This window comes from Uncinocarpus reesii, genomic scaffold, assembly GCF_000003515.1.
Source record: "Uncinocarpus reesii 1704 scaffold_1 genomic scaffold, whole genome shotgun sequence".
NCBI lineage: Eukaryota > Fungi > Ascomycota > Eurotiomycetes > Onygenales > Onygenaceae > Uncinocarpus > Uncinocarpus reesii.
The window spans coordinates 938813-961887 of NW_003052500.1; the positions used below are offsets into that span (position 1 = coordinate 938813).

The 23075-nt window shown below is 49.2% G+C and overlaps 9 protein-coding genes across 9 annotated transcripts in view; 7 read left to right on the forward strand and 2 right to left on the reverse strand.

The window, feature by feature from the left end:
• The window catches only part of UREG_00490 (uncharacterized protein), a gene marked incomplete at both ends in the record, with an annotated part of 2822 nt that extends 831 nt beyond the window's left edge, over nucleotides 1–1991 (forward strand). The window contains one exon of the mRNA XM_002540931.1: nucleotides 246–1991. Within this exon, the coding sequence (XP_002540977.1) occupies nucleotides 246–1991 (1746 nt within the window). The remainder of the gene's footprint in view (nucleotides 1–245) is intronic.
• Nucleotides 1992–5651: 3660 nt separating this feature from the next.
• UREG_00491 (uncharacterized protein) lies at nucleotides 5652–8138 on the forward strand (the record flags this gene model as incomplete). Its single annotated transcript, XM_002540932.1, has 1 exon — nucleotides 5652–8138. The coding sequence occupies one exon, from the start codon at nucleotides 5652–5654 to the stop codon at nucleotides 8136–8138; it is 2487 nt and encodes an 828-aa protein (XP_002540978.1).
• Nucleotides 8139–8944: 806 nt separating this feature from the next.
• UREG_00492 (uncharacterized protein) lies at nucleotides 8945–9207 on the forward strand (the record flags this gene model as incomplete). Its single annotated transcript, XM_002540933.1, has 2 exons — nucleotides 8945–9120; nucleotides 9168–9207. The coding sequence occupies 2 exons, from the start codon at nucleotides 8945–8947 to the stop codon at nucleotides 9205–9207; spliced, it is 216 nt and encodes a 71-aa protein (XP_002540979.1).
• A 1567-nt stretch (nucleotides 9208–10774) lies between these two features.
• UREG_00493 (uncharacterized protein) lies at nucleotides 10775–10954 on the forward strand (the record flags this gene model as incomplete). The annotated part of the gene is made up of 1 exon (XM_002540934.1): nucleotides 10775–10954. One exon carries the CDS (start codon nucleotides 10775–10777, stop codon nucleotides 10952–10954), a length of 180 nt encoding a protein of 59 aa, XP_002540980.1.
• Nucleotides 10955–11850: 896 nt separating this feature from the next.
• UREG_00494 (uncharacterized protein) lies at nucleotides 11851–13828 on the forward strand (the record flags this gene model as incomplete). The annotated part of the gene is made up of 4 exons (XM_002540935.1): nucleotides 11851–12041; nucleotides 12279–12541; nucleotides 12603–12980; nucleotides 13044–13828. The coding sequence occupies 4 exons, from the start codon at nucleotides 11851–11853 to the stop codon at nucleotides 13826–13828; spliced, it is 1617 nt and encodes a 538-aa protein (XP_002540981.1).
• A 2183-nt stretch (nucleotides 13829–16011) lies between these two features.
• Nucleotides 16012–16197, forward strand: UREG_00495 (uncharacterized protein; the record flags this gene model as incomplete). The annotated part of the gene is made up of 1 exon (XM_002540936.1): nucleotides 16012–16197. The coding sequence occupies one exon, from the start codon at nucleotides 16012–16014 to the stop codon at nucleotides 16195–16197; it is 186 nt and encodes a 61-aa protein (XP_002540982.1).
• A 1577-nt stretch (nucleotides 16198–17774) lies between these two features.
• On the forward strand, nucleotides 17775–18636 carry UREG_00496 (uncharacterized protein; the record flags this gene model as incomplete). Its single annotated transcript, XM_002540937.1, has 3 exons — nucleotides 17775–17902; nucleotides 18446–18508; nucleotides 18618–18636. The coding sequence occupies 3 exons, from the start codon at nucleotides 17775–17777 to the stop codon at nucleotides 18634–18636; spliced, it is 210 nt and encodes a 69-aa protein (XP_002540983.1).
• Nucleotides 18637–18712: 76 nt separating this feature from the next.
• UREG_00497 (uncharacterized protein) lies at nucleotides 18713–20188 on the reverse strand (the record flags this gene model as incomplete). The annotated part of the gene is made up of 1 exon (XM_002540938.1): nucleotides 18713–20188. One exon carries the CDS (start codon nucleotides 20186–20188, stop codon nucleotides 18713–18715), a length of 1476 nt encoding a protein of 491 aa, XP_002540984.1.
• A 760-nt stretch (nucleotides 20189–20948) lies between these two features.
• On the reverse strand, nucleotides 20949–23048 carry UREG_00498 (sulfate adenylyltransferase; the record flags this gene model as incomplete). Its single annotated transcript, XM_002540939.1, has 6 exons — nucleotides 20949–22074; nucleotides 22130–22199; nucleotides 22254–22399; nucleotides 22471–22653; nucleotides 22722–22749; nucleotides 22880–23048. The coding sequence occupies 6 exons, from the start codon at nucleotides 23046–23048 to the stop codon at nucleotides 20949–20951; spliced, it is 1722 nt and encodes a 573-aa protein (XP_002540985.1).
• Between the last annotated feature and the right edge of the window lie 27 nt (nucleotides 23049–23075).

Here is a 23075-nt window from a genome sequence, read left to right on the forward strand (position 1 = left end):
CTGTTCTGAATTCAACCCACCACCCATGGCGCAACGGAGACCATCATCACTTAACTGCCTCGGGAAACGGACTTCGGTCCATAACTACGGAAACCAACATCAATGACAACTGATTGTGATTCAGAGACACTGTCTGAATCAACCACCACTATGACCACAGAAACCACATCACTTACTGCCTCGGAAACGACCCTCTTCCATAACCACGGAAACAACATCGATGACAAACTGATTGCGAATGGGAGACATTGTCGGAATCCACCACCACTGTGGCGACTGGGACTACATTGTCAATAACTTCAGAAACAACAGCTTCTACAGCAACGGAGACATCATCAGTAACAACTGACTGTGAATCAGAAACCATGACAGAATCAACCACCACTATGGCCACTGAAACCTCAGCGTCAGTAACATCAGAAACAACTTCGGCAACAACTGATTGCGAATCAGAGACTGTAACTGATTCAACCACAACTATGGCCACTGAGACCTCAATGTCTGTAACATCAGAAACAACTTCAGCAACGACCGATTGTGAATCAGAGACTATAACAGATTCAACCACAACTATGGCCACTGAGACCTCAATGTCTGTAACATCAGAAACAACTTCAGCAACGACCGATTGTGAATCAGAGACTATAACAGATTCAACCACAACTATGGCCACTGAGACCTCAGTGTCAGTAACATCGGAAACAACATCAACAACCGATTGCGAATCAGAGACTATAACAGGTTCAACCACAACTATGGCCACTGAAACCTCAGTGTCAGTCACAGAGACAACTTCAGCAACAACCGATTGTGAATCAGAGACTGTAACTGATTCAACCACAACTATGGCCACTGGAACCTCAGTGTCAGTCACAGAGACAACTTCGGCAACAACCGATTGTGAATCAGAGACTGTAACCGATTCAACCACAACTACGGCCACTGAAACCTCAGTGTCTGTAACATCAGAAACAATATCAACAACTGATTGTGAATCAGAAACAATCACATCAGGAGCAAGTGGAACAATGTCCTCTTCCACAACTGACAGTGTATCGGAAACCATGACTGAAACAACATCAGCATCAGAAACCACGTCCTTGACAGCAACTATATCATCTGAAAGCACACTGGCAACAGTGACTGATACAGCATCCTCAGCAACTGCAACTGCAACCGAAACCACTCTAATCACATCTTCGTCTGTTGAAACAACTACCTACGGTTCAGCCTCAGTGACAGGAACTACAGGATCTCACACAGAGAGCGAAACAGAATCCTGTGATTCAACTGCTTCAACTGGAACTGACATGACCACATCCTCTGGTTCTCTTGTGACAACATCATCAACCTCTCTCCCTGGCCCTGTTACAGATACCACCACTATTTGTGATTCAACTGATTTTTCAGCATCCACAGTCCCTGTGACATCAGGCCCAGCTAGCCAATCTGTACCATCATCTCCTACGATCCCAAGTTACACCATATCGACTATATTCACGACCCGCACAGTTACCATTACAGCTTGTCCCACTACGATTCAGGACTGCCCGAGCTCTTCCTATACGACTTATACCACAGTTGAAACGATTCCCATCACAACGACCTGCCCCGTTATCACCGATTCATTTATCACTGTTCCTAGTCCAGGAGAAAGCAAGCACATTACGGAAACGTTGCCCTCGCTCCCATCCAAAGGTACAACCGAACCTGGTTCGGATGCAAGTGCAAGTTATCCGGGGGTTACCCGTACAGTCATCATTTCGTCGTCCAGCGCTGCCGTCGAGATTCCTCCCCCCGAAATCCCTTCTGCCTCGACCATGAGCCCGGGAAATAATACCCCTACTACATCAAATCCTCCTGAAAATCCTTCAGAGCCGCAGGTGCCGTCCTCTCCACCAACCTTTGAGGGAAGCGCTCACCGAGTCCTTTCCGGAAGCAATCTGAGTTTCCTGATGGGTTTTGTTACCTTCGCTGTGCTAGCGTTATAAGAGCACATGGAGCTCTTCCCCGCGACTCTGGAATATCATTAAGCAAGCGTAGGTGTCAATCTATCAGATCTACGTAGCTTGCCGACTTTCTCTTCTTTTCTTAGCTGTACATACCTTCTGCTCGATTAATAACTAATAAGTAATAATTGAATGGGAAACTTATAATCCCATGGACTGTTTCTCCTTCACTGGCTCGTTTCGAAATGCCGAAAATGTTTCCTACCATACCATTGAGTAATATGCACCGTGCCCTTCAGTATGAGCGAAAATTTCGCTCTCGTTGTAATGAAATCGTGAAACTTCTGAGGAACGTGTTCCCAGGAGACATGGTCAATTTCACGGAGATTCAGATACATTTACATCCTTGTAAATGTTTCAGGGCGCGGCCAGTGTTACGAGTCTCGAGGCCAGGACTTCTTCTTTTCCCAACATCCAACGATAAAAACGAGCTCATACCTGAAACAAAACGCCTAAAGACCGCATATTTCGGCACCTTATGCTACCTTCGGGTATGTAAGCAAAACCGAGCAGCCTATGAAAGTATCAAAAGGGCGAGATATCAGTTACCAACATGGGAAGTATATTGTGGAACTCCGAAGTTGACATGTCTCCTTTTCTTATTTGGCAAATGGGACGATTATGATTTGCTTGATCCAGATTCCACGCGGAAAATAATACAGAGGGCTTCAACATTGGGCGGCAGATCATCCTTTTGCATTCTCTGGTACGCTTGGATGAAACCTGAAGGGTACGATCTCCGTTAATAAGTTTTTTTCTCGAAAACCAGGAGATTTCTTAATGCGAACCCAAGCCTTTACTATCTCATGAGATCCCGAAATCTGCTGGCCAACCTCTTTCGTCACATCTTGTCGGGTTCGAGCAGGTTCCTGTCCTTGATACCGCAATAGACTGACTAAAATGAGGATATGAGGGACTCATATATTTAAGAACCCATACGCTCCAGCGATGCAGCGATACTGGGTAATGAGACGAAGGTAGTCCAAATGTCTGCTTCTGCACTCGTTTCACCGCTTTCCCAAGGTTGGAAACTTGGCTGAGATTTACTGACAGATTGATCCATCACATGAGTTGAAAGGGGAGTAGTCGGAGTCGAGGAGGTCCAACTTCGCGAAGATCGATCAGACAATGCATCGTTCCCCGGAGATTTTGGATGGGGAACTCGAAGCGCTTCGCAACCGGGAATCACCGTATTCAGCCATAATTGCACCGCCAAGTAGGGATTCCTCGAAGGGACCCGCGAAACGGGAAAGTGATCGATACTGTTATCCAGGGTGTACCTCAGTAGTCCTTCTCCTTGTCTCAAAGCCTCACTCAAATCCGCTCACACAACGAGAAATGGGAGCTCAACTGGAGGGATGGGTTGTTGCGTCAGAAGAGAAGGGTTGATTGTTCTCTGGATCGGGTATGGCGATAATCTCCGTAATCTTTCCTGCACGAGGTAATCGTCTATTCAGTACCCAGCCGTTAATACCCGCAGGAACCGTGAAGCAGGGGACGCGGAGCAACGTCTGAAATTATTAAGGACTGCTGAAGAAGATGGATGTCCATACCTTGAAACCAATGCGGCCAATGTTGCATGTCCGCAATAGACGATCAGATCCGGGTAGAAGCTTTACTACTATGGTAATAATAATTCCAGCATCTGGCGAGATTCACTCTCGTTTCGGCTCGCCTGAGGAGAACCATGAAAGTAGCACTTTAGCCATTCGGATCTGAACAAATAATAAGAAGACGAAGGATCTTCTTATTGTCAGGAAGAGTCATTTCGACGGGAACTGCTGGAGGAAGGACTCCTCGTCCGCCGCCCACCCACAGTAAAGCAGGAGCACTCCGAATGGTAGAATAAGAAGGTCAATTCAAGATGCAACAAGGTCGTGGATGCAGCCAGCCAGGATGCTCCTTTTCATCGTGGTTTGCAATCAAATCTCGAAATGATATTGATGCTGAGGCTCAAATAAGGGCCATCACCTGACTTCGTTCTAGCATTGTTCTCTGCAGCAGCTTTGGATTCTTATTCCAACGTCTGGCGAGGAGGATTCACTTCTGGTCTTCTCCAAACTCCAAGGCCATCGAGTGTTTGACTGTCATGAGGCCTGGAGGCTGGAGGACGCGTCAAGGCTGGATGCAACGAAGATTCATAGAACCCTGAACCATTCTGAAAAGGCCCGGATTCCCCACACATTTCATTCCGAGTAAGACATTTGGAATTCTCGAATCCACGCCAGCGACAAAGAATGGCTCGAGTTTGGCCAACAACCCGATAATGAAGCTGCATTTTTGCTTGCTTGCAGAAAAAGAGCCAGCTCGGGATGAAGTTCAAGGACAACTAGCAACAACAAGATGGCTAACCGGAGCTAGGAGACCACGAGACAAGACTCTTCAAGTGCTTGCAAGCGACCTTGCTAAAAATCCGCATCCACATCCAATCCGCCTGGTCCCTGGTGTTCTGGGCTCTGTTTCAACTCCGAACGCGCTCTTCCACTTCCGGCTGGCGTGGATCCCAAGTCTCAACCGGGGTTGAGAGAGGCTAGCAAGCAACAGGAATGGGCTGCGTTCTTCCACCAATAATGGCCGTCTCCAGCAATGGAACCGGTTCGCACATCCTGGGAAAGTCGGTTTCAGCGCAAATGAGGGAAGGGTGGAAGTCGATACTAGAAGCCGATGAGAACATTGGCTTGATGCCGCCCTGATCGCCTCTTCGACAGGCTGGTCTTTCTGCCAAACTCCTCATTGGCATCTGGTCAGATTCATTTTTCCTCCATCCAGCTCTTCCTTTTCTTCATCAGAGCTCGACGCTCTTTTTGCCTCTCTCTACGAACTCTCGGCCCGGCCTGTCGAGATTTGCGTTCTGAAGCCAATTGGTTCTTGTTGAGACAAGACCAGCACGGAATCACCTGTATGCCTCTGCAGCAACTCTGAGACGTCAAAGGTTTGACGCTGGAGGGTATGTGAATTTCGATACCCGTTCATTCTCTCGCCCAAGTCGCTCGTTTTACACTTATAACAAAAGTCGCTCATTCTTTCCTGGTACGTTCATGCAATTTCATTCACATCATATTTGGATTTCAAGCCAAAATGTACCCTATCTTAGCCCAGTCTTGTCTGATTGCGGAATGTATCATATGATTATGGGATGCTGGTATAAGCCGGCACCAGATGTCTGTCCTCGACAAGTTGGTCCTCAACAATGTCTACAGCTTCGTTGGTGGCCGACCTGCTGACTTGGTACCCAGAAGCAACCAGCGTATCTGCTGGACGAATCGATTCTTTTCGCCTTCTATTCGACGTAACTAAGCAGTGCAGCTGTTGTATGCTGGCTGCCTTTTTCGCCAAATTTTGAATTGTGTCGAAAAGGACCATTAACAAACTATTGAAGCCGTGTTGCGATCGTGGACACTCGTGGATCACGTCTTTGCAGACAGCTTTTTTCTGTGGAACCAGCTTTTTGCAGCTTTCCATTCATTGTGTGGCGCCTGGTTGATCCAGGAATGATCAGCTCCTTTACCAAACTATTTAAGATTCGATATGCCATATATACCAAACCGACACTCATCAAGCAGCCTACGTTTCCATTGGTAATCGTGAGACGGATATTGTGTTGAATAGGTGCTTATCCGTCGGTACTTCTCCTGAGTCGAAATGAATGACGGGCAGTATGAAGGTGCAAGCCATGGCGGAAAGGGTTCTGTACGGCGCGCGAGGGAGATGATGAAAGCTGGCTTACCACCAAATGTATATGCTGATGTAGGACGCGGTCGAGGACCTCAGGCCCCAACCCGTCTTCCTGCGAGGCAACCACCCCCAGTTCCGGCCGCATTCTCGCCAGATGAACAAGGAGTCAGAGGCCCGAATATGGCGCCTTCTCAGATGGCACCATGGCCTCTGCCTGATGATAACACCGGAGTGATCGAAATAAGCAGGTATCCTGATGATATGGCTCCTCCTAGACCTCAACGACCTCCACGACCAGACCCTCGCAACGTTCCTGCACCACTCGACCCGTCGAGAATGCAAGAATACACATCGAATACGGCTTATAACCAACCACCTGGGGTCATGGGGTACCAATATGAAGACCCTCGGGCATACGCGCAGGATTTGACACCGGTTTCCGACCAGACGATGTCCCCAGATTCGTTTTCAGATCCATTCAGCTCTCCCGAGTTCCCTCCTGACAGGGGGTATTTACAAAGGAATCAGTATCTCGGTCCTCCGTCCGCTCGACGTGGTGCGAATTCTTTTTATGCAAATAATCCCAATATCTCCCCCATTCAGGAAGAATTCCCCGAAAGCTCCCCAAGAAAACCGATTTCCTATGCTTCAAGTAAAGTTATTCCCTCTAGCTGGGGAACTGCGCCGCTTGATGGAGATTTTCCCACTTCTTCAAGGGAATCGTTAGGCGCCCATGCCGCAGATGATGATGAGGGACTCGTACGTCAAGCCAGCGTGGGAAAACGAGGCAAACCATCTCTTCGCACCATTAACAAACCTCAAAACAGTCAAACTTCTGAGACCGAAGGAAGACGTTTGAGGCCTGAAGGTCGCGGCGAAGATATTAGATTCAACAACGCTGATGTCGGTGCATATGCAGTTGGAGGAATGACCCCCAACACTACGGACACACGGTCGCCAACTGGGAATCAACAAAGAGCTTTCAACCAAAACCGTTTCAGCTCCGATTCTGCTTCTTCTGAAGACACCTTGGATGACTTGGAAAAACTCCCAATCTCGAAAACGCAGATTTTGGGTACACTTTCGGAAAAAGAACTGAAGGAACTTGAGCTTCTGAATCATGATAACCGCGTTGTTTCTAAGTCGAACCGGAGTCGGCTCGACGTAAAACGGCCGCCTCCGCTTGATATTGATGCGGTTCGGGAAGCAGAGGCGAGAGGGAGCCTTACCAGTCTTCCAGATCTTATCAGACGTGCCACCAAACTAGCTTCCAACTTGGACCGTGGAAGAACGGCTAGCAGACTTGGTATGCTTGATATGCTTAACAGCGGTGGTGATGCAAACAAAGGACGCGGTCGCAATTCTGGGTCTATATCCGACATCCTGGCGTCTTTCCCTCCTCCTGGTGCCATTGGTACACCAACTGCTGGCTCTCGAGGCTCGGGGGCGTATGAAAACCGGGCGAACCCAAATGCGGCGCTTGCCAATACTACAACGGAGCAGCCGACAAGACCACAACGCTGCTGCGGGCTGTCTCGTTGTGCATTCATTCTAATTATCGTCGTTTTATTTCTCCTCATTTCTTCCGCGGTAATCATACCTGTTGCCCTGATCGTTCTTCCTCGGGAACAAAATAGCGATAACCCGGACAGGCCCACCGTTTCGCCTGCTAGCTGTGAGGCATTACATCCTTGTTTGAATGGCGGCGTCAGCATCGGCCGCGAGCCTGAATGCGGATGTGTGTGCGTGGACGGGTTCCGTGGCCCCAGGTGCTCTGTCCCTGGCGATAGCAGCTGCACGATCGCAAATATCAACAGCGACTATCAAAACGCGACTGTGGGCCATGCGCTTCCGCGGCTCTTCGACCAATCCCAGTCCAACTTCAGCATTCCCCTGAATGCCTCCAGGATTTTGGGCTTGTTCAACCAGGAAGACTTATCGTGTACTAGCGAGAACGCGCTGGTTACCTTCAACGGATCCAACAAGAGACGTCGTTTGCTCTCGTACTTCTCTGACACATCGGACGATGATTATCGCAGATATCACAGTCGTAATCATGTACCTATTGCTCGTCGCAATGATCCTTCCCTCCCTAGAGAAACAGGTACCGTTCCGCTTAATGTTCAGCCAAACAAGCCGACCACGTCCTCAGACGGGAACCAGCCTTTACCAGCGGAAGTCATAGATTTCGCTCGCATTGCAGTCCTATTTATTTTTGAGAGAACCGGAGAGTTTCGCAGTGCCACCAATGCCCACGATGCCATTCAAGGGCTTTTGAAAATTGCCAGTAGTGACTTTGATATTGCGACGCAGATGCCCATGGATTGGAGCTACGGCGGACATTCCTTTGCGTTGAATTTCAGAAATTATACGATCCAGCTGCAAGACGGTACGATTGTTGGGAAAACTGGGAGAGACGACGATAAGGAGAGCACACGGAAAACAAGTCTCTAATCTGCACTGTTGATAAAAAAATTTTCTAGCTGCAAATCATCCAGCTGACGGTTGACCTCGGAAAAGGGCCTGGATGTTGCGGGGAGGGCTCTCAACCGTTTGGAGTTTGTCCCATTCTAATTTTTTGTTTTTCATTCGTGTATCTGGATATATATTTGTGGAACTGCCGCGATCTGTTTCCCACAGTTCAGTGACCTTTTTGATTGTTTCTTCTACCTTTTCTTCCTCTATTCCTTCCTTCCGGGGTTTCGCCCGTTTACATTATGTTTTGGCAGCGCTATTTCACCCAGCGTATTTATATTCCGTGTATTCTGTTGCCTCCATGCATTTCTACTCCTCCTGCTCCCTTCGATTCCTCGACTATCCTTTGTAAATCTGTACAGTTGCACGTTTGTATATATGAGCTTGCCATACATCGCTCCTTTCTCACTACCGCAGTAGTCAGCTCCGCTTTGGAGGCTTTCAGTGTCTCAGACGTACTACATAGTTTTTCCGTACTACCAGCCTTTTCTTGGAGAGTCACCTGGGAAAATGGAGGTTTGTTTCCACTAATGGAGCAGGTTAGCTTATAGGTACAGGATTAGAACAATATATATACACAGAATCACATCAAGTACTTCGCCGTTCACTATCCTTGCTTCCTCAGCTTTTGTTTCCAGGTTCCATAATCCCCGTTACTAAGGCGAGCTTTGATTCTCGGTCAGTTGCACCGCTGGCCTTGGGAGGTTGCCCGAAAAAAACGATCCTTGGGCTTCCGACCCTTGTCTCTCGTGACTGGTTCCCAGGAAGCGCTCTCGAAGAGCGCAATGGCAATTGTCCCGAACTTTTTCTTCGATCTTGTTGGAATGCTGGATGATCAGACAAGTCCAACGCTCGACTGTTGCGATAGTCCTTGTTGTCAGCCTGTTTTACCCCCGGGCAATTTTCTTCGTCTTGTGACGGCACCTTTGAGTCGCGCGGGCTGGTGGATTGTCCTCGAAAGGTCAGTTTAGCGTTTGCTCCTTCATAGGCGGCTATGAAGGGTTTTAGGCAGGGGATGGTGTTGGCTACGAGAATGTATCCTAACTGAACTTGAGCGCAAATTGTGGTGTAAGTGCCGAAGTATGCAGGCTCACTAGAGCGCTGCTGTCGGTGGAGGTAATAAAGATGGAGGATTGCGGGTATAAAGACTCTGTTGTGCGGTTAGGGGGGGGACCGTGAAGAAGAGGTGCAGATCATTACTGACAATATGCGAGAGCTCAATGACAATATGACTTGGACTTTTTGTTTTTTGGATATTTGAATGTCATGGACGAGGATTATTGATGTGCCGGCTATGGCCAATTCAATAAACATATCCATTCCACCCACGAGTGCCCAACGAGCAAACTGAAGAATCCATTAGTTAATCGAGGAGACTCGGAACGACGATATGGGAGTTTCTCACGAGACCGCTGCATTTTGCCGTGATGTTAGTCCACGGATGATTCACATCACATCGAAGTCCAAGAAGCAACACTGAAACAGCCGTCCATAGTGTTGCAATGGAGACAATCGCCCAGACAGCACGTAGGAGTATCTTGCTAGGCGATATACGCAGGTAGAAAAAAGAGCCCGAGCACTTAGAAATGTAGAGCGTAGCTATATATAGGATGTCGGCAATGTACGCCGTCTACAATAGTTAGCCAACACCGTCCTATTTTAAGTCAAAGGCAAATTCAAACCTTGAACATTTGGTCATGACTGTGAAGTGGTAGGAGTTCATGCATTTTACCCCATCCGTTGTGTACTTGTAGGAAGACGAATGCTGACTGGACGCAAAATAGAAGCTGAAATCGTGGTCAGCACGACGCTTCAGGTTGTAACTCCAGGGCGGCCCTCACAGTAGCGGCGAGAAGGAGGACATCATCCAATTTGATCGTCCTCCTGATTCTTTGAATATAGGCGCGAATCCCGAGTAAAACCAGCGCGACGCTCAGGGCGATAGCTGATACAACGATGATTAAACCGCCGCGGTCTTTGCTGTTATTGACTGTGAGCGGGGGCAGAACGCCCTCGGGAAGGGATTTCGTCGTGCGAGCCTCCATGAATCATAGTGAATCCAGCAGGCCAACGAAACTTGGAGAAAAAGGCGAATTCTCTGGCCGAGTGGGAGTTGGAGCTTTTGGTCAGGTCAGACCAGAGTATTCATACCACCTCGTACGGACATGCCGGGCGGGAAGTGAAAAAGCGAAGATAATAATAACCAAGGTCACACAATGCGTTTGGCAGTCCCAAGGAAACCTGGGCTCCCATGAGGTCTGTCTCTCAGTGATTGACAGTCAGCGTAGCGCTCTCCATCGCTGCAACGGGCGTTTGGAATGCATGGTGCTTGATCTTTGGATGAACTGTAAGGCAGGAGAATGAAAGAGAAGCAAGCTGCATAACCGAGTTGCGCAGTCCATGAAAGAAACGGCCAATCCACTGGGTAAAAGCCCGTTGGTCTTTAAGAAGCCAGTCATGTTTTCTTCTGCAATATACGCTCTCCGCGACGATCAGCAATGGATTCAACCAAGCCCGCTGCCAGATCACTTGAAGAGATCGTAACCACCAGCCGGACAGCCGGCAGCACCTCGAGATCACGAATCGCAGGGACACGCCGCCCGTTAGAATGGACAATGGCTGCTTTGGATGGGCCGCATTCGGGTATCCCTTGGGCGATCGCATCCGTCAGACCCCGGCATCGAATAGATTGTGGGCTCAAGCCCGAGAGGATCCTTGGTATATCTCGAGTCCGGAGAGCTGCAAATAATAGTTCCAACGCTCTCGTTCGTTTTTCCTGCGGTGGTGTCTTGTGAACTGTCGGCTTGCTGCTGGCGAGGTGTCGTTGGTTCAACCAGATCATCGCCGCTGATTTTCTTTTTGCCGGCTGTCGCGCCCAAACTGAACATGCAACTCACTCCTGAAGACGCTCGACCTTCCAGCTTCGATCTCCGACATGATGGGTCGATCGGCTGCAGACCAGTCGTCACGGCTCTCGTGTCCTTCATGTCGCCCAAGGCGGCGATATCTGGACTGACGCGGGCTTCCGGGTTTGTGGCGTCCTTTGCCGTCGCACAAAGTCGGGATATTGGTCCCTTTCCAACGATCAGCACCAGTTACGATGGCTTGAGAAGGTCATTCGCCGGCCCTCCAACGGGTAAATCTCGTTGCCTCGACGGAAGAGCAACTCGCAGGCTCCGCCAGTTGCTGTGCAGCTGGCGATCAAACGACCCAGCAAGACAGCCTCTCTTGACGCCCACTGACGACGGTGGGCTTCCTGGCTCCCTATTTCGTCCGCTTCCATAGGCGCAGATCGCGTCCAGCAAATGCTTGAATCTCGGACTAGGGGTGTTTTGAGCGCAAATTCTGCTCACGACGTTTGACAAGTGGTGTGCGCGGCCATCTTGACTTCTCCAAGATTGACGGAGATCTTGCGGAGTAGATCGATCTGCTCAAAATTTCCCGGTATTGAGCTATTGGAGGCACATTCATTCCAAATCCGCGTCTATCTCGATCCTTTTCGTCGCGTCTCTTTCAAAAACCGCTCCTCTCTGCAACTGCGCCTGTGTTCTCACGGGGCCCTCCGTTATCAAAAAAAAAAAAACGGCCTACACTAGCTTGCCATTATGTTGTCGGACCGCTAGTTAGATCGCATCAAGCGGAACGGAGGTTGCGAAAGCTTTTGCTGCGAGAGTGTTCGGGTCTTGTCAAAATGGCTTCATCACCGGCTTCATCCGTGGATGAAGAAGCCAAACCGTCGCACCTTCGTCATTCAATAGAACTTCAGGACGAATATGGCCTGGAGCGTTTGGAGACTACTGATGGCTATGACTTTGTCTCCCCCTTCCAGGGACATACACGAAACGACCATAGGGATATGATGCGTATGGGCAAGGATCAGGAGTTTGTGGTTCGTCCAGTCTTTACGTACCGTCTTTCCCTGCTCGATTATCTTGCCGTACTAAATAGAGCATGCTTCTCTAACTTCCAGTAGAGGACCTACCGGCCCGTGGCTGCGCTGAGCTTCTCTATAGTGGTCGGAGCCACTTGGGAGTTCATGTTACTGTACGTGTTTTGCGGGCCGTTTTTTGATATTTAGCTGATCTGTTGGCCTTTTCGACTTGCTAATTTAGCCTTTAGCTCCCAACATCAAGGGCTGAAAGACGGCGGAGCTGCTGGTCTATTTTGGTCCTATTTATGGACTTTTATCGGGTTTGGCTTTTGCATCTGCTCCATGGCGGAAATGGCGTCAATGTTAGTTCAAAAAGCCCGTTGTTTTATGTACGGCTGGTTTGCTAAAGATGGATTCCAATCAAACAGGGCACCGATTTCCGGTGGACAGTATCATTGGGTCTCTGAATTTGCCTCTCCGCGATATCAAAAATCTCTGAGTTATATCACGGGTAAGTCAGGGTCACTTTCGTTGATAGTGACTGAATTCTGATTCTAATCCAGAGGTGATAGGATGGATGTCAGTTCTAGCATGGCAAGCCGGAGCAGCAGCGGGCCCATTCTTAGCCGGTACTCTCATCCAAGGCTTGATCATCCTGAACCGCCCTGGCTATGAGCCAACCCGTTGGCAGGGCGTCCTGCTCGTCTGTGCTATGGCCGTCTTTGCCTATCTTATCAATGTCTGGTTTGCCCAAGCAATGCCCATGATCCAGAACATTCTCCTAGTTCTACACATCTTAGTTTTCCTGGCAGTTATCATTGTTCTCTGGGCATTGGCTCCTCTCAATTCCGCAGAGACAGTATTCACCGTGTTTGCTGATCATGGGGGATGGCCGACAATAGGCCTCAGTCTCATGGTTGGCCAGATAACTGCAATGTATGGCTCATTAAGTACGTACAAAATTTCAAATTATGCTAATTTGACTATATCTTGATGCTAATTCCATTTTCTAGCATCCGACGCCGCCGCACACATGGCAGAGGAAGTCAGAGACGCATCACGGCACGTTCCACGGGCCATGGCTTGGGGCTATTTCATAAACTGTGCCATGGGCTTAATTCTCCTTGTTACCTACCTTTTCGCCCTCCCTTCTGTTATCGCAGCTATCAACAATCCAACATTATTTCCCTTTCTATATGTCTTCGGAGGTGCCCTACCACCTACGGGCGTTACCATCCTTGCAAGTATGATTCTGATACTTATCGTCTCAAGTAACGTTTCTTTCAGCGCCGCAGCATCACGGCAAACATTCTCCTTTGCTCGTGACCACGGGCTCCCCTTCGCCAAATGGCTAGCAGCGGTTCATGAAACAAAACGTCTACCAGTCAATTCAATCCTAGTGACTTGTCTCATTTCCAGTCTGATGTCGTTGATCTACATCGCAGCCGATGTCGCCTTCAACGCCATCATTTCCCTTTACGCCGGTTCGCTCATGGCCACCTATGCGTTTTCTATCGGGGCCGTTCTCTACCAGCGCGTCTATCACCCAGAGCGAATGCCTCCAGCTGCCTGGAGCTTGGGGAAAAGAGGAGGCCCTATCGTCAATGCAATTTCCTGTTTGTACGTTGTTTTTGCTCTCTTTTGGAGCTTCTGGCCCAATGAAAGCCATGTTACGGCAAAAAACTTCAATTGGGGCGTCGTAATGTATGTTGTCGTTGCGATTGCGAGCCTTGTCATATACTACATGAGCGGACGAAAAGTGTATACGGCACCAGTGAGTACGGTCGTTGGAAGATAAGAGAGATGTGGACTTGTTTGGTTTTAAAAGGATGCCAATTGATGCCCACATTGTGAAAGATGCGAAGCTTGCTTGAGCTTGAAATTAATCACATTTTGGGGATACAATGGTGGATTATGTTCTCTATTCAAAGGATAACTTCAATTGCAAGCATACCAGAAAAATGGATTACCATTCATCCAATCTGGATAGTACATAGCTTCCATGCCAAGAACGTAAAACCCACGTATAAAAGCTCATGAGATCAACGTTCATCCAGAAATCCATAGAGAAGGTCACCCACATAACTACTCTAACGTACGAGTTCGGAATCCCGATTTGGGAAGGAATCAAGAATACTCCCATCGGTATTAACTATTTTAAAAAAGATCCACCCACCCACCGGCCCGAAGGTCAAATCACGAAAAATTAAACGTCCGGGACGTATTCTTGCCCTTCATGGGCCGCCTCCTCTTCGCCCGCCTGGAGAACGGACCCGAACCTAGCAGGGCTTTCAGCTGGCGGGATGGGGGTGACGACGGGGGCACCACAGACGCAAAAGAACGCAGGGGAGGCAGCGAGATCCTCTCCGTGGAGCCTCACGGAGTTCCGAACGGCTGGCCAGAAGCCATGCGTTATCACCTGTTCGAGAAAACTAGCCGTTCTATGAGGCAGACTTTCTCCGCCGAGGTGATATACGATGGCGTCATAACTATAACACCTGTACGAAAGATTTCCAAAGATATCGCAAAGTGGTGAACAGCGGTGTCGCAACGTTCATGTTCCGCAATGAGAACGGAAACATGTGAGCTACATCAATGAATGGAATCTGCTGCACAATGCAGCATCCTTCTCTTTCTTGTGTCTATGCTATGTTAGCTAAAATGCAAAAGGATAATTAGGAGAGCATACTAACTAATTTCAAGGCACTTTTTGAAAGGCCTTTGTCTTCAAAACTCCCAACTCTAGCCTTTATTATCTCAGGAGCCTTGTCGGAGTCCACAGGTGACATGTCACCCCCTTCTGTCTTGTTTGATAGTGTTGAGGGTGGAGGAACTCCTTCAAGATTTGTTAAGAGTCACTTATGGGGAGTTGGTACGAAGTGACATAATGGAAGTAGCTTTTGATGAGCCCCCCTGAGTCGCGCGCCCCTCTATCTCTGGGTCGTGATCTGAGCTGGGGTCGATCTGGTGCCGGTCATTATACAAGGGACCGACTTAAAAGTGTCGATTCTCACCGGTGGCTGCCGGGTCGCCACTCTATGGTTATGCCCCCTGAAAGAAGAGGTTTAAAAATATTTCCAAACAATATTCATCCTCTCCTCTAACTCGGGGTCTTTAAATATGATGTCAGTCTGGTTCCTGGCCGTAGTTTGAAGAAAGGGGTTAATGAAGGGAATGATCAAAGAACTGACTATACAAACAGGGCTGTTTTGCTCACATTTCTCAACGGTGATGGTTTGGAGGACTGCTGCCCTTGTGATTCCCGAGCAGTCATATCTTTGAACTGTGAGCTTGGTTTGAGACACCTCAATGGTACAGGCCACTCTGAGTCAGTTTTGCAACTTTTGTAAGAGAGGGTTGGACCTCTCGAGTCTCCATACAAATGCCATTTTGAACCACCTAAGATTTAGACATCGTCCACATTATATATTCATCAGATTCCGATGAAATAAAGATTTAGCTTGCATCTGTTGGGTATAAAAAGCATATCCCTCAAGTATAAGACTTAGATTCCATGGTGGCTGAGAAATAAGCCCATCTGTGAGGCCATGATGTAGTTGTCAGAAGCCCACACTTCATAGGTTGATTATAGCAAATGACATAGTAAGTTCTTATAGAAGAACAGAGCTTCAATTCTATATAGTATTATATATATATATATATATATATTATTTTTATAGAATTTGGCCATATGGTTGTTGAGAAGGAGTAGTTGAGCCAGTTGAGCTTCACTCTTGACTGACGTTCCCGTCACGAACACCGTTTCCTTTTCAGGAAATGCCTAACCATGAATGGTTAGGATATCATTGGAAGGCTTGGCAAAATGAGGCAGTAGTATGGCTGTTTTGTATACTCTCAATACTTCAGAATACCTATCCTAAAGATTGATGTGTATACTTACATACATACCATCGCCGGCTCGAAGGCAAGTTTGAGATTGTATACACAAATCCACAAATCGTTGCGGGTGCGAATATAAAAATGCCCACCCGCTTCAAAACGGGCGGGGCAAACGGCACCATCGCCCCATCAAATCAACCAACGACAAGAAACATTGAGCCTCTACCTCAAGCCGACGCTGGCGCTGGCGCTGGCGCTTCGATTCAAGTTCCCCCAAGCCCTGAGTACTCGACACAGACACGCTCCATTTGTCGCTCGAATTGTTGAAAATGACGCACAGATCGGGCATCAAGTATGTTGTCGAATCCGTGCACCATGCCAACTCCAACTATCCTTCTGAGGTAGTATTGGTTTTCCCTCTTTGAACGTATCCCCAGAGCTACCATTCACGGCAGTTGACCGAGCCTGCAGCTGTTTGCACAATAGTGGCAAATACCCAAAGCTCATCCATGCAAGGGATGGGCATAATTCTCAATCCGTGTTTCTTGGAGATCTGCTACTTTGACCGTTTCCCGTTGAGGAGCATACATTGATGAAGCAGCCAAGAAGACTTAAGTTGGGAAAACGTGCATTATTTGATAGTTCGGGGGAGAGCCACAAAGCAAAGCTTGATTCGCAAGAGGGTGGCTTGCACATGGAAGGGACGGCTAGTAAGCATCATCCTTGAAAAGCACATTCAGTGCGCATGGTTTCATCAACGACATATTTTCTAGAAAGCTCGTTTCAGGGTTCTCCAGAAATTATCTCCACGTTTTGGTTATGAAAACCTGGAATGCCTGTAATGCATGCTCGTCAATCCATGGTATAAAACGGAGTCGGCAACGTGCAGTCACTTGCAATTTGACATGGTTGGGTATCACTTTCAACCTCCCCTGCGGGCCGAATATGTATGGACGCAGGGCCAAAACTTCATGTTCTACCAACCAAGAAACACATGGCCTTGATGTGCAAGGGCCTCTGGCCCCAGCTGTCACCCATGGGTTAGCAAAACTCGCTTCCACAAGATTTGAATTCACCGGGTTCCAGAAAGGAACAATTTTCCAGTTTCATATTAATATGAAAATTGTGGGGTTTGGCCCCCGGAAACCTTGATAAGGCTTTCCGCCGAACAGACACAAGAAGCCGTGTAAACGGTTGCCAATTGGTAGGAGATACCGATCCTTGATTGAGAGCGTCCACGTTGCTCGGAACCCCTGATACCATGCTTGCAGAGGACCATCGGTCATAAGCCGGCTCCGATCATTGCGAATTTTCGTGTGTCATGGAAAAACCTCCGAGATTTGTTACCCTCCTTCATCTCAATGCAACTTGTTGGTCAGTAGTTGATTCCAAATAATGCATATCGTTAGAGGACCATATGTGTGTACCTCCTCACTTGCCGATGCATCCGACAACAAAGGGACCATCCTTTTCTAACGATGTTTGTACGCTCCATCTTGATTTTGGAGCATCATGATGGTCCATGTTGCTCCTCATGGAAAAAGCAATCAGACATGAAATCCGGAAGGATTCCTATTGGGCCTGACGGTTTCCTGGGGAAATCAGAGTGATCGACAGCTAGCCGCCACCATCCGACTAGCGTTTGGCTCTCCACGCTAGTCAAGATGAAGATGAGCTTTTCACAATGTCGATTGTTCGTTCCTAGGTTTGGCAATAAGCTGGATTGGGCAACATCCCTGGCGACCGAAACAGGGGGTTCAATGCACTCTTACGAGCTGCATTCGGATCGGGACTCGATAACGGGAAAACGAATCTCGTTCATCGAGATAAAAGAAGGCTCCCAAGCGCGATAAACAGCGTATCAAGACGCGTTTTCCGTTCCTATCCGTTTCGGTCTGCGAGTCATGTATGGCACCCCGGGTTTTAAGTCGTATCGAGAGGAACACAAAAAGCAACGAACTGCAAAGAGCCTCATACCAGGCTTGCTCGGTCTCCCGAAGCACCAACAAGGAATGTATCGGGGACCTTGGAGGTATGCACTTCCGCCCCCACCTCCCAGCGGCGAGAGAAGTCCTGGGGTCTAAAGGTCGTCCGCTTCCCACTGCCCGTTGCGAAAAAGGCCCCCTGGAAATCTGTAACAAACGAGCCGCTCACCCCATGGTAGGTTGCAACGGCCTTTTCAGCAGTACATCTGAGATTGGCTCAAAAGAGAGCCTGTTTGGACTCAACCGTTAGTTTGCAAACACACTTGACAGTCATCGCAAATGGCAACGGGACGGGGGGTACCGGGGGAAAATGCAAGCGACGATCCACCTAGCTCCAAGGGTCTAGCGCTGACCTGAGGGACAATCTTTCATAATCCCAGTCACTGAGATAAGACCTGGTGACCGTTATTGCCAGGGATACCCCAATGCAGGCAGACGTTGATCACCATGTTTGATACGGTGTCGCATCAAAGCTCGGCTCCAGATGAGTTTATCGGCTGACTAAGCGCTCACGGACATCGTTCAACGTGTTTACGATCGATCTTTTTGGAAATTAGAGGGGAATTTGGCAATACGCCTCCCGATAATAGACTGCAACATCCAGGGCGAGCCATGAGTATTGATCATCGCCAGTGGTGGAGACCAAATGCAAGGTACGTCCTGCCCCCAGAGTCTGGAACTCACAGAGACAGGAGAAACGCTGTTGTTTGAGTGATGATCCTGCAAGCTAGTTCACAACTGAAATGCATTGCCAAATAACAGCCATAGAGAGCAAAACTAAGTCTCTGAATCATGCCCAACACAGAAACGCCGCCTAAGAGACGCCAAATAAATGGAGGGGGCGAAATTTTATACAATCAGCTAAACAGCATCATCGTCGTGTTTGGTGCTAGCCCAGCCAGTAACGGATCCCCGATAAACTTCTGAATCCTCTTCGATCGGTCTTCAATAATCATTTCTTCTGCCTCCCATCGCCTCCTCTGCATCTGTTTCTCCTTCACTTGTTTCGAGCGGCTGCTAAACCAACCATCTTTTGCGGTGCTGATGCAATCCAATTCTTCCTGTTCTGCCTGCACGACAAGCTTCTTCACCATCTTCTTCCAGTTATCCAGACCGGTGCGCAGACAGTCGTGGCATTTCTCATCGTCATTGGAGTATTTCATCCCGTAGCTCCGAGGTCCGTTGTCGGTCCCATCTAACCGCAATAACGAGATTTCTGCGAGGTCAACCGCGTCACGCGTCCACGACAAGCCATTTTCTTGTGAAGACGAAGCGAAAATGATTTCGCCAATGTAAACCATCAGGCCGGCTTCGTCGCAGGCCTCAGACGCAGATCGGAGAGGCCGTTCATTCCCGGTAAGGGTGGCATAGGGATAGGGAGGTGGAACGACGTAGGATGACAGAATCTCGAATAGCTCGGATAACGGGGACTCATCTTGGGGAGGGATTTGGTTTTCATGAGAGATAGGTGCTTCAGGGAGGTTCCGGCGAGCTCTGAGCACAGATAAGAATATGGAGAGTGCCGGGGCCAAGTCGCCTCGGCGGACCTTATGCACGCCAAGCGCGGTTGTCGCACGTAGGATGTTCTCAGTAACATGTTTGTTTCCAACGTCTTTCAAAATTCCGGTCTTCATATCAACGACTGCACTTGGGTCCACGGGGAGCCCTGATGCGGCGATGTCCATCGCCCACCTATACATGTCATCGGCCGTTTCGTTCCAGCCCTTGAAGTCGAGCCAATCCGCGTAAGCGAGAGCCGCATCAAGTCGCTGGTTGGTCTGGAACCCCTTCGTCGTAAGAATCTTCATGTAAAACACCTCCGGAGATTCATACGCTGGTCGACTATCCTCCTCGTTAAGCATGTGTTTGATAGACGCAGGCTTCGGCTTCGGGTTAGGATTCGACGGGCCAACAACATACTCCGCTGGCGCAGCAGCATCCAGTTTTTCATCGTACATCCACCCTTCCAGCTTTTCTGCAGTCTCAGCAGCGCCCATGAGGGCCTGGAAATAGCCCATCTTCCACGACTCACTCATCCCCTCAATGTCGTATCCAATCTTGCCAACGCCATCCACCACCAATCCACCCTCAGTCTGCTCCTTCAAACCCTTCCCATCAATTTCCGGATTCTCCAATCGCTCCAACAACTCTGTGTAAAACTCCCCAACTTTCGACCACGATGTCAACGCCAGCCCTATTGACTGCGGGTTCTGCAATGCTCTGGCGGACCGCAAAAGCCATCGACTGTACAGCGTAAAATCTGGCGGTGTGGGAAATATCCGTTCAATTTTCTCCTGCTGGTAACCCAATTTAACCACCCATATCAACCCCATGATAATGTATACTGTGACGGCGATTTTAATGCCATCTGTGATAGTCTTGCGACGCTCTGTGCTCAAAAGACGGGGATTTAAGCCGCGGTTGGAATAAGCCGGGATGGGACGAGTGCTAGGTGAATGGAGGAACGGTAGCTGCGGTCGATTTACTGGTGAAGAGAGGAGGAGAAGTTGGGAGTTGCTGGTAAACGGACGAGGTTTCGGACGGGAGGCATAGCTGCTAGGGGGCCTCAATGGCCGAATAAGACGTGGTATCCGGCGCAGAAATAGGTGTGTGGACATCATCGCGTTGGAATGGGAGACATCCCTCAGACTCGCTCCTTCAATGTTGAGACTGAGGTTGAGACGTCAAGATGAGGTTTTGCAAGTTTGCATTGTTTGCACCCCGTGTGCACGGACCATCGGGTCGAAGCTTTCGGATGATCAAAAATCCGAGAGCTGCTGGAACTAACCGCTATTGGCTTAGAGCTGTGGAGCGTATGGCGTAAGGCGGACCGGGCAGCTTGCTAATGCCACTCACGCGCCAAGTTTACAGTTGAGACATGGGGTGGTTGAGGTAGGGAATAATTGTTATCCATGAAACAGTCAGATGAAATTTGGCTCGATAAACTCATATACAACAAAATCCAAACATTCTAAGCACGTAATCATCATGCGAAGCAATTGTGTACAAGACTTTCTATCGGGGTACTCAGCCGTAACATTGCAGCAATCCCGTCAAATCATACTTACGGGACACTTGCAGACATCAAACGCTCTAAAATTTGTCCAAGAAGCTCTGGCTTTCGAGCATAAGGACGATCTCGTGGACGGCGCTGCGGACAGTCTGCTTCTCGAGGTCGACGACGAGGTCGGGCTTCTCAGGAGTCTCATAAGTGTCATCGACACCAGTGAAGCCCTTGATTTCACCTCGTCGGGCACGAGCATAGACGCCTCGCTTGTCGGTCTTCTCGCAGTATTCAAGTGGGGTTGCGACGTGGACGAGGATGAAAGTTCCAACAGCGGAAATGGTGTCACGTGCTTGCTTTCTGCTCTCCTCGTGAGGAGCAATGGGAGCAGCGATAACGGCAGCACCAGACTTGGTAAGCTCTGCAGCAACGAAGGCAATACGTTGGATGTTCTTGTGACGATCCTCGCGAGAGAAGCCCAATTCAGCGGAAAGTTCGTGTCTCACAGTGTCGCCGAGAAGGAGAGAGACAGAGCGACCACCCTGCTGATTAAGAGTGACCTGAAGGGCACGAGCAACGGCGGACTTGCCGCTGTTCTGGTAACCAGTGAGGAACACAGTGAAACCTTGCTTGGAGCGGGGTGGGTTGGACTCGCGGAGGACCTTGACGACCTCTGGGTAGGAGAACCATTCGGGGATATGGGCACCAGTTCGTAGGCGCTTGCGGAGCTCGGTTCCACTGATATCAAGGGTCTTGACACCTGCTGGGATTTCATCTCTGGGCTTGTACTCGTCGGTATCAGGGAGATACGTGAGTTGCTGGAACTCAACGACCTCAATGCCTAACTCGTGTCTGTATTTTTCAACAGCGTGCTGGGCGTCATATGGGCCGTAAAACTCGGCACCTGCTGAGTTCTTTCCAGGGCCGGCATGGTCACGGCCAACGATAAAGTGTGTGGTACCGTGGTTCTTGCGGATGATTGCGTGCCAGATTGCCTCACGGGGACCACCCATACGCATGGCAAGAGGAAGCAAGCCAAGGACGGCCATTCCGTTGGGGTAGCGGGGCAAGAGAGCCTCGTACACTCTGACACGGGTGAAGTGGTCGATGTCACCAGGCTTGGTTAAACCAACGACGGGATGGATGAGGACGTTGGCCTGTCGAGCACGAGCAGCGCGAACGGTCAATTCACGGTGAGCTCTGTGCATGGGGTTTCTAAGGCTTAGTTAGCACCTTTGTTCGGTATTTCTGAGACAGACGAAGGGCATACCTAGTTTGGAAAGCGACAACTCTGGTCCAGCCGAGTTTGTCGAAATGAAGGCGCAATTCTGCGGGGGTGACTGCGAACAGTTAGCAAAATACTATACAAGCTCCTAGCTCATTGCGGCACTCACATCGAAGGCCAACATAGTCGTAGTGGTTCAGCTTGTTGACAGCCTCGACCTTTCCTCCGAGGTAGTATTCCTTAGCCGTGTTGTTGAGGTAGACGATGGCAGGGTGTTCGACATCTCCGCCAAAGACTTCCTTGGCTTCCTTGAGCCTAATTGGAGAAGAAAATGGTCTTAGTGTCTTGCTTGTAACTACCAACAATAGCTTCACGGAATGACTCACTTGTCAGGTCTGTAGATATCATCGAGGGTGAGGATGGCCAAGTTGCGGTCATCTCGGAAGTCTCTCAAGGTAACGCGCGAACCGGGTTGGAGACCGAGGCTGTCAATTGTTTCCTTCGAAGCATCCAAAGTGATGGGGATACTGAAGAGGTTTCCGTCTGCAAGGCGAACATTCTCAACGACGCTAGAAAGAACACCAGTCAGACAATGCAACGGACAGGGTGCTGCGGGCGGATGGAAGTATGGTCGTACCCATTATAGTCCTTCTCGTTCATAAACCCTATTCAAGAGCAAGCCCCCACCATTAGCTTCGTATTTTCTTGTCGATGCAAGGCGTCATCGAAACGGCGAAACATGTGGCGCAATAAGATGCGCCCGTCAACGCGAAGCTGAGAGAGATAGAGACATACCTTCCAGAGGGCTGAAGCCTCCATTGAGGATCAACTCCAAATCACAAAGCTGTCTCTCGTTGAGGACGAGAGCGGGCAAGGTCTCAGCCTCAGCTGCAAGCTCAGCGTGTCGGGGAGCATCTCTAGCGAGCAAGTCCTTGAGGACACCGCCGTGAGGTGGGTTGGCCATGGCTGCTGGATAAAATCGACTGTTTTT